The 14,861-nt window shown below is 39.3% G+C and overlaps 1 protein-coding gene across 1 annotated transcript; it reads right to left on the minus strand.

Moving 5' to 3' along the window:
* Positions 1-2,915: 2,915 nt before the first annotated feature.
* On the minus strand, positions 2,916-13,708 carry LOC140932983 (small ribosomal subunit protein mS35-like). Its single transcript, XM_073382490.1, has 8 exons — positions 13,498-13,708; positions 8,922-8,983; positions 8,107-8,286; positions 7,391-7,451; positions 6,152-6,276; positions 4,794-4,903; positions 3,794-3,863; positions 2,916-3,370 (listed from the first exon to the last, which is right to left on the minus strand). Exons 1-8 carry the CDS (start codon positions 13,676-13,678, stop codon positions 3,188-3,190), a joined length of 972 nt encoding a protein of 323 aa, XP_073238591.1. The 5' UTR covers positions 13,679-13,708; the 3' UTR covers positions 2,916-3,187.
* Between the last annotated feature and the right edge of the window lie 1,153 nt (positions 13,709-14,861).

A 14,861-nucleotide genomic window follows, 5' to 3' on the forward strand; every position in this document is an offset into this window, starting at 1 on the left:
AACAATAAAATCATAACGAGGAAGCTTAGGGAGTTAAATTTATCCCCATTGGACGCATTTCAACTTTTTTCAGTGATCGACGCACTCCCGAAGGACTGGCGTCATGTGTTGAAGTGTTATGGATATGATCACCTTGTTTCTTTCGATCTTCACGAGCAGACTCAGTTGTTTTTATCTGGTAAAGAAGTTTTATTTAGTAATGCTGACTAAAAAGGCATCTATAAAGAAATTAGAGACGGAGAAATTGTCCAACCAACTGCGCAAAAGAAATATGTTTTTTTTTTTTAAAAGGATTATTTAAACTGGAAAAAAAATTTACAGCTTACCCTACCAGGTTGCCCTTGACACTAAGTCACGTGAATTTCAATATAAATTGTTACACAGATATCTGGCTGCCAATGATTTTTTTTAAAAAATTGGTATTTCTTCATCACCACGATGTTCTCTGTGCGATGGGGCGGATGAATCCCATGAACACCTTTTTGTCTCTTGCCAGATTACTCAGAGTTTTTAGGCAGAAGTTATTAAATGGTGTAGCAATCGGGGGGTGGTTATTAACCACATCTCAGCTAAAGATATATTACTTGGAAAAAGGTACATAAAGACAATTAAATTACCAAAAAAGAATTTAATGCCAGCACAAATGTTCTCGGTTTTTGGCCATCTCAGTTTTAAAAGGAATAACATCAGTTATACAATGCGTTTGTTATTTCTGATGTTTGTAAACGCAGTTTGTGTGTTATGCTAGCACAATCTATCAAAGCCTGGGCTTATCTGTACATATGCGTTTTTCCCTTTACAGCACAAATCATCAAAAATACCGTCAAAAGGTAGTCTCCGTTACAATTGCCTGTCAATATCTTTTTTAGCTGTCCGCCCTTACTGTCACTTCAGACTGTCACTTCTGCACACCGTCGCTACCTGGGAGAACAGTCTTCATCTTGCTGACCCCGTGTAAATTTTCTCTTGCCTGTTTCTTCTTCTTTCTCTTCGTTTTCCTTGTCGTCATCATCGATTTGCGGGATTATCGCAATTGTAGACTGATTTTCATCGCCAGGCGAGTTAACGGCACCGTCGCTCTGACCTTACCCTCATTTCCTGGTAGGAGCTGGATTATCATCGGAAAGGTCTGAGGCTGTGTATATTAGATTTAATATTCAAGAGGTGGTATTCCTTCACGACGGACTCGATGGTAATCGCTCGACGACCTGCATGGCAGATTTCAAATGGCTCTTCGTCTTTGCCCACTACAGCTTCTAACGATGTCATTTACTATATCATGGAAATGCCTTTAGCAGAGTTCGACCACGGTCAACCGGGCTCATGTGAAGACGCCCTTATTATCACATTCATGGGACCTGGGTCCTAAAAGCAGTTTCGAAGTTTCGCTGAAGCTTTGCTCATAAAGATTCTTCTTTTTTTCGACCACTTAAGTATTCAGTTGTTCCAAAGTAATCAACGCCTTCAAGCGATAGAATTCGTGGACTGACCCGTTCCAGAAAGCTCGACATGTTGTAGGTCACGTCTCGAAATTTATCCCCAGTTTCCACGGTCTCCGCTAGGAACGCCTGGGACCATGACTACCCCTTTTGGCGGACACACATAAAAAAAGGAAAAGAAAAAAGAAACGCTTACATTTGTAGAATCTCGCTGCTAAAGCAAGCTCAACTGAAAATTAAAAGCAAGATTTATGCAATTTTTGCCAAAATGAGCATATTTTAAAATTACCTACCATAATTATTGACATGATTTTAGAAATATACGAGCACTGCTGGCAACATTCTGCGAGCACAATCTATCAAGTCCTACTAGAGAAAAGGTTCTTCATGCTAAAGAAAATTTAGACCGTTCCAGCTGTGCTTACGATTGGAGATACTCGTAGCGTAGAGTATATAATATACACGACGTACAAAACTGATAGAATCAATAACGAGTGTTAATGCTTCCGCAGCGAACGTGAGCGTGACAACTTCGTTCCCAGGATTCTCTCACGAGTTGGCGTGACTGAATGCAATCCCAAAGTTGCCCATAGTTTATTCGGCAACAACGTCAACATGTTGTTTTCATGAGCGAGCCGAAGATGGTCTACACCTGATTAGGTGACACACTTGCATATTGAAACCCACCCTAATAACTCGTGAGATTCCTTTTGGGTATCCACGAGTAAAAAATTGAAATTACTAAGCGCGAGGTACGCCCACGTACTTTCTTTCCCTCCCTATGACACAAAGAAGGTTACACAGGGGAGAAAGCCACATGACCAGATTTCTTCTCTGTGTTTCTGAAGTGTTTCTCTTTGATTTTAGTAATAAAAGTGTTTTTACGGGCAGGGATAATCAACCCTTCACCCACCCCCAACCTCAAAGTCAGGTGCAGTCAGTAGTTCAGCATCTCCCACGGAACCTGCCCAGCACGGTTTAACCTATCTCAAGAAAATAAGTTTCTTCATGTTAGTATCACCCATAATAATTTTCAAATACTTTTCATCTGTTCATCGTCTAATTTGAGAAATTGTCAACTTGAATATGATGTTGCCATTACCAGTCAAAGTGATTCCAAATCGCGGCGGGGGATCCACCCTGCAATGGTACTCCGATGAAATTGAGCCGCAAACAGACAAGAGACGATATTTCTGTTTCGAGACCCAGGGCGCAGGAGAAGTGGGGCAACTTATCCAAAAAACCGGATCTGTTCAGGAATTAATTAATTTAAGACACCCAAACTAGAGTGACGGTGTATCCGATATCGATTCCATACTTTTCCTAAAACATGTTCATAAATTATGTAGAAAGGAGCAAAAGATGATTTCAGGTGAAGGGAATCATGAGTTTTCGTCTGTAGGTTTTGGGTTGTGAGAGAAAAAAAAAGGGGTTGAATATAAATGTTGCACGAGTCGACTGGTTACATGTACGATATGCATATGAACTTGAGAAATTTATTGAAATCCTCCGTTATATCTTCACAGATTGTTGATTCAGACGATTCAGATAAAACTAGTTTTTCCTTTGCTTTGATAAATCCTCTGGGAATAGAGAAGCTCTGTTAGGTAAGGTGATTCAGCATCACTCACCGCACCAATAAGGAATGACTTACAATAGCTAAAATTGACTAGTCGTTGTATCAGATATAATGGTCTCGTGACAACACAAACTGACTTCAAATCATAAGGCTCGTATTTGACCTTGGTTCATTCTTTCACTTTTAATTGCATCTTAAAATATTTGCCATACTGGTTCATCCTATACAGAGTGCCATCAATCAGTCGAACACGTTTCGGATTTTTTCTTTTCTTCCTTGCTTTTTCTTCTTCTTCTTCCTCCTCGCTTTCCTCTACATCGTTACTCTTCTCAGTCTCCCATGGCTCGGTTTTCTGTAAGTAGAAAGTAATAGAGACCATGAGAGACAGGGACTGTTGTACAAGAAGGTTCCAACCAACTCTGTGGTGATTTCTATGCTCTTGTCTATCTTCACCAAGTCCATTACTTTGTCAAAGGTGTATGAAGTGGGTACTAGCAATATAATACTGGGGTTTCATATTGTTTTCTTTATAGCACTGGTCAAGATACTTTGTTCCACACTCGCTGTCCACCTAGGATGTGTATAAATGGCTACTGGCTACATAAAGGTTGGAGCGATTCTGTGACGGACAAGTAGTACCTTATAAAGAGGAAAGTAGCCATGCCCCAAGAAAATACAAGCTGTAGTAATTGGGTTGAGTAACGGTCGTGTGGATGTTGGCCGGTGTGAGTTCAGAGTTCAGTAAACATACTCTCTTCACATTAACAATACTAACCCAAGACTCGTGATAAAGCACCGTCAGCAAGTACATAGCATAATCTTTGTTCTGTTTCCGTGTAGGGCATCTAAAACGAAATAATAGAAAACTGGTTGAAAATTCCTTTCTCTCAATGACACACTCTAAGAGACATAAGTTACCCGGTACATATGACAGATATGAGTTTACGTTAGCGAAAGAGCGAAGATGAAACGACCAGACACTGTTTTTGCCAAGCAGGGTAATTAATGGGATGCCTGAGGCAAAGCCCTACCGAGTTTTAAGTTACTGCTGCAATATATCTGTCCCTTAGGACAGGAGTGGCTATACGCCTAGCATAGAAAAAGTGTGATTATAAAAATCATCACACTTTACAAAATATTACACCAACTCTTTGCAATGTACGCCTGTTATATGCATCTAGTGAATTCTCCGCAAAAAAAAAGCTGGATTAGATCGCTCTGAAGTTGTTTCGTTTAAGAATTACATGTAGCTACAGAGTTACAGCATTGTTGTCTTCCGATGCTAAATGAATAATCTGTTTAACATCAACAAATAAATATGCCGTACATGTCCCTTAGAGGTAACTCAATAGTATAAGTAAACTACAGACATAAAATCCTGGGAAAAAATTGGGGTCGTGGGAGATTTTGGGAAGGCTGACGGCCATTTAAGTCCTGCACTGTGTTCAGTGTGTTTTCATCCAATTTGACCCTGGAAACTACTGGAAATGAGTCTACCTCAAGGCTATACAGTTACGTGGTGGGTGTTACGTGAGATGTCAGTCACCTGCTAACTCAAAAGACATGTGGTTAACTCTTAGGTTTTATAATGGCTACTTTACAGATGGTCTAATTCTTTAAACGAGAAAGAGAGGTTGAGCTACAAGGTGTTATAATGGGGCCATTTATACGAGGAAAAATAAGACGCGTCTTATTTTTCCTCGTATAAATGGCCCTATTGTTTTCATGTCTGAATGAACCACTAAACAGCGGTTACTTTGTACAACTAAATGTACCTGTCTGCCACAATGGTGAGCTCATCATTTTCGGGATTGTAACGAGGACCCACAAGTTGTATTAACTTCTTCTTTGCATGCTCATCCAAAACCAAATCTGTTAAATAAACCTGTAATTATGAAGTTTACAGATCAGGTTTGATTTATTTCAACATTTTAACATCAAAAACGAAAATTTACATAGCTCTCTACCTGCAAATAGCAGGCATGGGTGGCTAATCTAAGTGGGTGGCGCAAATAGGAAGTCACGTCCTGGCTTCTTTCTAACCATGTTACAGTTATAGCACAATAATTAGAGGTGTTCACTTGCTTTCGAACGCCTGTCATACAGGCTGCTTTAACTTTTTACTTTCAAAAACATACATAAGATGTCCTAAAAGCATAAAAAAGACACAACAACAACTGAAACACGATGCAAAAATCCTTGCATTCTAATGTTCCATGGCTAGAATCAGTCACTTGAAAAGAGAAAGACGCGTCAAAGAAAACGAAGATAAAAGATTACGCAGCCTAAAAAAAAGAAGAAATGTTTCACAAGCTCGATAGTGATTGAAGACCACACCCTTTTATGGCAGAACAAAAAGTGAAACTCAAAAAAAGGAAAGCAAAACGTCGGATCTGTACCCCTGCAACGCAACCGACGACCCATCTCCAGTTTTGCCGGAAGCAGAAGTACAGGCAAGCGGACAGGACCCCGACGGTCTACGCAAGCTCAAACGTTTACATGGGACACTGTTTACAAGGACTTTCTGCCGCACTCTAAAAAAGGGGAGGTGTAGTGTTGCGGTCGCAAGGGAACTAGGTAAAAGATCGAATAGTGTTAAGGCTCAGTCAATTCCAAGGGTGCCCATCCATCCCCGGGTTTTTGTCATTTATCATTTTTGTTTTTTTGGAAAAGCTGCAAAAACCCATGGTGGGGCTAAAAAAAAGTGTGCAAATGCCCCACCCTGGGACAACAACAAAATTGCATTTTCCTCTAAATAACCTGCAAATGTTATATTTTACAGGGAAATACAAAACTTAACAATAAATATCTTATTTTTCACCATTTATATAACAACAACGGTACTTTTAATATTATTAACTTTACAATCACACATTCATGCCGCCTTTGGAAAGATTGAACTACCTATGCATTGTCTTTGGCGAACAATCTCTTCGTTAACTTTAGTCACGTAAATCAATTATGAGGGGAGGGTATTGACTCCTTAACTTAAAACCTTAACTGTGGAGAAGGGTGGTGATAAAGCGAAAACCACACTGGGACCAACAAGATGACAATCACCTTGACACAAGCAGTCCTTAAAACTGCCATTCGTTTGAACATTTTGCAAAAATTTTACAACATTTTACAACACCTGAAGTTTGACTTTTCTTGATCCTGGGTGGTAAAGTGAAGGCCCCGCAAATAGATAATTTCTTGTTGTGATTCGTAGAGGAACTGATGAAAGATCAAGTGAACCTGGCCATTCTGTACAAAGTGCTACATTGACAGCAAAACAGATGAAGTTACAAATAAATAAAATAAGAAAAGTATGCAATTTTGCAACAGTTGCCTGACTGTGAGGAAGAAGCTTCTCCTCCATAACAGGCCCTTTGCAGCTTGTCATTCACATGGTGTTTGTTGGCTTGTCGCACTGCATCCGTTGCTCTCCAGCATGGTGGTTTTGTACCCCGTGAATGACTAGTTGCAAAGGACCTATTCGTCTTAAGTGAATTGAACTCAAACAGTGGGATGTCTCCCTCACTTGCTGAAAAGAAAGAGATGAGATGTCTCAACTCTTTCAGCCTCAAAGTGTTGCTTCAGACCTTCCACCAGACTCCCCTCCACCCCCTCCTCCCATCCCTGTCACTGTGCTTGGGCCATCCCCTAGGTCATGCTGCTCCCTAAACATTTCCCCTGGATTAGTCTAAAACTCAAGACATTCAAGTTATCTTTGGAGATAATTTGATTTTACAGTCAAATCCTCCATTGAGCGGCCACCCTTGGGGAACAAGAAAATGGTCGCTTAATGACCTCAATGAAGGTGGGCTGCTCAATAGAGGTTGTTAATGAATAAGCGTGATCTTTAGCAGAAACATCACTTAATTTAACTAAAAACACGCAACAGGAAGCGCATTACTAGTCTACAATCAGTCATCACCTTCTATCTTGGACTGTATTTTCCTTTTATCACCTATTATAAGAAAGCCAACTAAGTGTATCAAATACTTGATGGCCGCCCAGAGGTGACAACAATCGGAGAACTCTCGTTGGGGTGGCCAAAAGGCGGCCGTGGCCACTTGATGGAGGTAGCCACTTAATAAAGGTTTAATTCAACATATCATTCTTTTCTATAATATTATTTCAGCACTTTGATTACTGGCCACTTAATAGATGTTGACCACTTAATAGGTGGCCACTTCATGCAGGTTCAACTGTATTTTCATGTCTTTTCTTTAATTAAAATATAATATATGAAGGGGAAATAAGTTCTTAAGGGTTAAGGAGATATACCTGCTTGGACAACAGCTTGCAAGCAAACAGTGATGCTTCTCAAAATGATTTTATATTAAAAGCTATTTGAAATCATTAATGATAGAATTATGGAACTTACGCTGTAAAGCTTGACAATGCCTTTCAATGGCAGGTGGACTCAAGTGAAAAAAGTTGGGTATCTAGATGGAGAATGCATAAAACAAATCTCAATCAATTAACCAGCTGAATAGGTTAATTTTCAATTGGTAAATACTGCATTTTTAAGAAAAAATTTTAAAGACAAATAATAACAAATGTGGCACAGTATTAATAGTCACAGACCAAATCCACCAATAATTTATGGTACCTCTTATGTTCATCACACTGCAGTTACTTACTTCTTTTAAATTAGCTAATAATAACAATTTATTATGACAACAATAATAATAATAATCATAATTGCGGGCAACAAGAAGAGCCCGCAATCCTAATCTCCAGGTCCTTAATTACGCATGGGTTGCATGAGTGTGGCCAGCATTCATTTCGACTTCCACTAAAAATGAATGGAATGCACAGAACGCAGGATGATCACGCATGTTTCAACTTCTACCCCTCGTTACCTGATCATGTGTGTTTTGACCATCTGTCACGAGAAACCTGTGCAAAGCGCTCACTGCATTGTAGCGAAAGTGTTTGACCTTAGATCGTTGTCGCCCACACTCCGTAACCTTTGGCTATTACTAGTAAACATCATCATCATCATCATCATCATCATCATACCAACAATGATGACGATTAATCATAATGATAATAATGACATAGAGTACAAATATATTGTGAAGCAATTTAACATACCTTCATAAGCTCTAGGTTTCCCAGTGCTCTTAAAGGGAGAGCAAATCCAGGTCTATTGTGCTTCAATCGCCCCATTCTAAAGAAAATAGGTACAACTGATGGGTGATATGACTTGGCTCCTGAATACACTGAAGGCCAATCTGTTAATCCAGTTGCCATTTTTACTCCTCTGGTAGGGTTCTATAAGGGTTAAAGATGATATGATGATACAGTTCAACACCTACACAAATATAATATACATTCTTTAGTGGCACATGCTGCACCTCAAAAAAAATCTCCAAGTTCTCCTTTTTTGATTTGAAGTGCACTGAGAACAACATTATTATATGTGTACAGTAACACACTTCATTGATGTCCCTTGATGGCTAAAAAGCACATTGTCATTTGCCAAGAGTCCTCATTTGCACTTTATTTTCTTTTATATTTGCAACCTACGTTACTTTTCATTATGAATGTTCCATTTTTGCTGTCCAATTTTAGCTAATTTTATCCTTTACTTTCTCCCCAGTATTTTTACCTTTCAATGTTTTCAGTCACATGCTATTCTTTTCATTTTTTGGACCACTTAAAATGCTAATAATTTTGTTCATTATTTGTTCAATTTGTTATCATTATTTGTTGACACTATTAATCATTATATATTTTTCGCTAGAATGTTAATTCCTTAAAATAACTGAGCTTTAATATGATGGTTTGTTGAATGAACAGCTTAACTCAAAGTTTAAAAACAACTAGTCAGAATCTTCTGATTGCTCTCTCTGTGAAGCCCACTAGCTCCCAGTTACAGACCAGATTAAAATGTAACAAATACTCACTCTTGCCATCCAGTGCTGTATATCTTTGTTTTTCTGTTGTCTTTCTTGCCTTTTCTGTTTTTCTAAACAAAATAAAAGTTAAATTTGGGACAAAAGAAATCACAACCATTATATAAATCAAAGTAATTCAAAATGCACAGAAAATTGGGTTGACAACTGAAGATATATGTCAAAGGGTTTGTTTATCCTTGGAGGAGAGGGGGGGGAGGGACTTCCCTTTCTGGTCTGTACATGTCCAGAACATGCAGCTGCACAAGGTATAGTCCAGGTCTTGTCTTCACTATCCTGAACAGGGTAATTTCATGCATGCTAGTCCCAAAAAAGGTCTTTCTTTTTCCAAAATGATGTGCTTTTACCACTATTTGAAAAAGTTTGTTGGTGATTAAATCAAAATTAATAGTACCATGGAGGTCAACCAATCAACTTTCCTTGGAAATGATTGTTGGGTTATTAAATCATCTTAATTTTGAAATGTGAAAAACAGACAGAATTTACCACAACCTACCATAATTTATGTTGAATTCTCTTAAAAGTGGCAAATTCATTTACAATAAAATAATTATATTTAAGGCAGCAACCTTTGGAATTCACCACCAAATTCATTAGTTCTGACTTGATAGGTCTCTCTATGAAAACAATTTCTGTGTTTGTACCTTCCTTTTCTCAATGAAACGTTGAATGTTGTGGGATGTGCTATGCAAGCACAAGTGAGGATAAGACTTTGCATTTTTGAAATGCTCAGATGGCTTCCAAAATACTGTCAATTACATGTACTTTTAAATAGGCCAAGGCCTGAAAATGAAACAAAACTTCTTACACAGCTTGGAGAATAAATAAATGCCACACTACCAGGCAAAACTTTGATGGTAAAGGCCCAACTTACTGCAGGAAAGTACAAGTTCACAAATGCCTGAGGAGGGGAGGGAGGAGTAGGTAGTTAAGGTCATCACCTGTATACAATATGATCAGACCTTACAACCCCTTAACCATGCAAATATGGAGTGTATGAAAAAAAGTTCCCAAAAACCTGGAGATTGGGACCTCAAACTTAGAGATGTGTCAAATAAAACTAAAAGGCAGATTATTTTTGTCATGGTATTCTTTACCCTATTAGTGGTCTTCTGTTTCACTCTTTTGTTACTCTTTTGGCAGTGTTGAGAAGATTCTATTTCACTATTCAGGTTGATAGGACAGCAAGAATATAGCCAAGTGAGTATACTATAAGGCTTTCCCACAGACCTTAGCAAACCAATGTTTTACCAGAATGAGGTTGGAATTGGCTCAGGTTTTCCACCAAAATAATTTGTCCATTTTAAAGACATTTTATTTAGCCTGTTCCAGGCTCCGAGATAGTCAGGTCCGCTGAATTGAGTTTTACTTTCGCATCTTCCCCACTATCTGAGAGCCTGGAACAAGCCATTCTTATTCAACATGAGATTTGGAGGCTAACTTGTGAGACCAGGAGTTGACTGCTCAAACCTTGAGTCCCCAATCAAACTGTGAGAATTGGAAGGTCTGAAATATTGACTAAGACCCCATTTACATGGATCCAGACAAAATTCTTCAACAGAAAAAAAACATGCTCGGATCCACGTTCCATTTACAAGGGACCTATGGATGGAACCTTCCAAGTTTTTGAATGGCAAACAGCATTGCAATCTGCAACAGAATTTGCACAGTTTTGGTGAATGGGTTGCACAGGTCCATTCCAAAATTTGTCCAGGCCAGTGTAAACAGGGTCTAAGCCATAAAGTACAAGTTATTGTCCTCTAATGGGTAGCCACTTCAGTTCCCGGTTTCATTTCAATACTACGGCAGCTTTATGCTCAAACTTGTTCAAGTTTCTAGAGGGGGGCGTAAGGGGGGGCCGAAAACCGCAAAACTGCACAGAAATACGCCAAAAAACTGCAAAACGCATCTGATTTTTTCCCGACTACCGAAACCGCGTGTACATGTAGGCCACAATATGAAAGCTGACGTCAGCAAGACTTGTGATATATTCTGATAACATTGTGCATTAGCATTAAACATACCATCATAACGCTAACGATATATTGTACTACACTATTATACACTATTTACTACAGTAAAAACCCGCGTATAAGAACCTAGGTTTTTCCAAGTTAGCCTAAACAGGTTTTTAAATAAATGGTATTTAGTGTAAAATTAGGGTAACTAGGTTCTTAATTAGGTTCTTAACTTTTGTTCAAGAAATAAAGCTGAATTTTTAAATGATCTGGTGTTTAATGTCCAAAAACAGTATTCTTGGAGGCTTCGTTAAGCAAAATACTATACTATTTTAATCTGATTCTGTTACAATCAAACCTATGGTAAAGTTTTATGTAACCATGCTATAGTGTTTAGAGTACATTTGTATTATTGCATACAGACTGTGTTATATATATACACAGCAACCGCCATCACAGAAACGCAAACGACAAAGAAATGTTATATGGTTTAATCCACCATATAACAAAAGCGTCAAAACCAACATTGGACGTGCGTTCATCAGCCTCATTGAAAGATCTTTCCCAGCGGGCCACAAACTGAGGAAAATTTTCAACAGGAACACCATAAAGCTCAGCTACAGCTGCATGCCCAACGTCAAGCAAATAATAGATGGCCACAACAAAGCTATCCTGAAGATAGCAGAAACAGCGCAGCCAAAGAAAAACGAAGAGAAGACATGTAGCTGTAGGAAAAAAGAAGACTGCCCGCTAAACGGAGAATGCCTGGTGAGTGAAGTCGTGTACCAAGCCACAGTCACAACCGGAGACGAAAAAGAGACATACATCAGTCTCACAGCTACTCAGTTCAAGGCGAGATACAGAAACCACCTGCTGTCATTTAGACATGAAAAGAGAAGGAATGAGACTGAGCTGAGCAAGCACCTGTGGCAACTAAAGGAGGCAAATAAGGAATCCAACATCACGTGGAAAATACTCGCCAAAGCAAAATCTTACACCAACCTCACAAAACGTTGCAATCTATGTACAACAGAGAAGTTCTTTTTAATCTGTAGGCCTCACATGGCAACACTGAACAAGTGCAACAAACTTGTCTCTACATGCAGACATCGACGCAAGTTCATTCTAAGGTACAATCGGACATGTGAAAGCCAGAGATTGTAGCGCGAGCTTTCGTGCGACTTAGGTTTCGTATAAGAGTTGTAGGCGATTGAGAGCAAGAGCGCGCTTTTCATTCTAAAATTTCTTAAAAATTTAAATTTCAAACGTTATATGTAACCGTTTTTATCACGCGATCACTCTTCTTGATGTAGACCCTGACGCTTCAGTGTAATAATGGAGTTTAACTGAAGAGTGGGTCACCTTTTCGGTGGCCTACGAAACAGGCTTGTATTAAACACCCATGCACTCAGGATTTGAGTAGTTCACCTACTGGTCTATATATATATATATTTTATTTTTTTTTTGGAAATAAGAACCTGTTTTAGGATTTTAGCCTAAAATGGTTCTTATGTGAAGGGTGCTTAAAAATGAAATTTTAGCCTAACAGGTTCTTAAATGTTAGGTTCTTATACGCGAGTTTTTTTTTTGCTAAGTATACTGGTCATGTACTTGAACGAGTATTGATATCTCCCTTGACTTTGAAAAACTCTGTCACTGATCCTGTACGTCTTACATTGGATGACTGATTACTTTGGACGACCCTGTGCTAGTTGTGGAACGCGTATAAATGTTTCTTCTGGAATTGTGACCTTCTTGTCTCGTAAAGAGTTCACATTCAGTGGAGAAGACGATTGTTACAACGTACAGCTCTTCTAAAATTTTCCCCTTTCTTTCCTTCTTCATAGAAGATTGCCACGCAATTAATTATTACGTCCTCTTCGCTTTCAGTTGCGACCTTGACGACCTCAGTTGTCATTGTCGCGCATGGAATCAAAGCAACGAGAACACGAGGCTGTACGGCTGTACGAGCTAACATCCAGCATGGAATTTCACGAAGTCGACGCATCATTGCCCAAAACAGTTAATCACATTAAGTATTAACTGGAAAAGGCCGTAATTGCAAACCACAGAGTTAAATTGTAAGCTGATATAATGAACCCTGATGCGTTGTAAAACAAAACACTTGGCTCGCGCTTGCAAAACAACCAGATGCCGACCGTTCTAAAGAGTGTTATCACTACAGACACTTTTTTTTTTCACTGAAAACCGTGACTTAAAGGTTGTAACAACCACAAACCGCTTAGTGTTTTGAAACTGCAATAGCGCAAGTTGAAATAAAAATTACCGCAAAACCGCACCGAAAATAACGCAAAACCGCATCACCGCAAACCCCTACGTCCCCTTCTTCCTACCCCGCGGGGAAGGAGGGAGGAGGGAGAGGAAGCTTTCCAGCAACTTTTTTAAAAACAGAAATTCAATAATTTCTCCTCAACATTATTACCTGTTATGGACATCAACCTTGGTCATTTGCACAAGCTAAAAAAGCTCTTCTCAATTCAGACGTTTTCTTTTTACAGTCACACCCAAAACACAATCACCGTCAGAAACTTTCACTCAAATAAAAATTAAGAGTTAACTTATAAGCTTTAATTATTGTCAGTATTTACCTCGCCTTGTGCTCCTCATCATAAAAGCAGCCGTTTTTCCTACATTGGAATACGATCGAATTACGATATTTCCCCTTACACTGAGCTGGTATGTTACAGTATGTTGATCGAAAGTCGATGAGCTACAAAACAGTGAAGTCCGCAGCCGACGACACAGATGACTGCAATGAACGGTCGCCATGTTGAATCGCTTTTATAACTAGACCCATTTCTCTCGTCTTCCTTCTCCCACGGACCTGTCGTCCCCAGGCACCGCCGCAAGAAACAAGGAGCACAGGGCCTCTTTGAAAGATCAGCGCTGAAAGATGTACAGGCCAAGCTCGTATTTTATTCCCCTGTTCGCATCTTGAACCGTTTGATTTTGAAGAGGTTTTGGCCAGGTTTAGATGTCCAGCTCCTTGGGGGTATAAGGAGGGCCATGTGTTAGAAAACCACAGGGAGCCCACACAATCTGTTTGTGTAGCCGATTGTTTAATATTTTATAGTAAATGTACTGGATTTACCGTTTGCTTCACCTATAGCGATATATCGCTAACTATGTATACAAATCAATGATAAATAAACGTTGAATTACCTTACCTGTGGTGTATGGTCGTCCTTTTGCCTCAAAAGCGGTTTTTTGAGCGATTTTGAATGAGTTTGAGTTCGCCGTTGACTGTATGGAACAGTCAACGGCGAACTCAAATTCATTCAAAATCGCTCAAAAAACCGCTTTTGAGGCAAAAGGACGACTATACACCTATAGGTAAGGTAATTCAACGTTTATTTATCATTGATTTATATACATAGTTAGCGATATATCGCTATAGGTGAAGCAAACGGTAAATCCAGTACATTTGCTATAAAATAACAATCGGCTACACAAACAGATTGTGTGGGCTCCCTGTGAGAAAACTCTTTACTGGGTTAATCATGTATCTACCCTCTCAAAATAAAGAACATTGTATTGTATTGTTGTTGAAGGAAGGGTGTACTCCCTAAAATGCATTGGTCAATGCTAGCTGCGCCCCCAGGGGGGTAGTCGCGATTTCAAATGACGGGGATGATCGAATGCATCCTCGGAGACCCAGGGGCAGTTAGTCGGGTCGATAAAATGTTCGTGGTGAAAGTTTACTGTAAGATCGAGACGAGCCCCTGGGAACACCGCGGCAAAACGTCTACGCATGCGTCAGGTTGAGCATTTCCGGTCTCTTTTTCAATCACACTTTCCAGTCAGATCAAAGTCTCCCGCGCGCTCACGGCTTCATTCTGTGTGCAGCTTGTGGTTCAGTTGTTTTGCTTCATGCTGCTCGTGTTTTTGACTATTTTGTAGTTATTGAAATTGCTTTTATGGATAACCAGGCACAGATCACTGAAACAATTAG

This window comes from Porites lutea, chromosome 4 (genome assembly GCF_958299795.1).
Source record: "Porites lutea chromosome 4, jaPorLute2.1, whole genome shotgun sequence".
Taxonomy (NCBI): Eukaryota; Metazoa; Cnidaria; class Anthozoa; order Scleractinia; family Poritidae; genus Porites; species Porites lutea.

Excerpts from the sequence above, each read along its gene's own strand:
- LOC140932983 (XM_073382490.1), bottom strand. The coding sequence starts at position 13,678 with ATGGCGACCGTTCATTGCAGTCATCTGTGTCGTCGGCTGCGGACTTCA. Across the intron at positions 8,984-13,497 it reads GATGAGGAGCACAAGGCGAG|AAAAACAGAAAAGGCAAGAA; the intron begins GTAAATACTGAC and ends TATTTTGTTTAG. Across the intron at positions 8,287-8,921 it reads TACAGCACTGGATGGCAAGA|AACCCTACCAGAGGAGTAAA; the intron begins GTGAGTATTTGT and ends TAACCCTTATAG.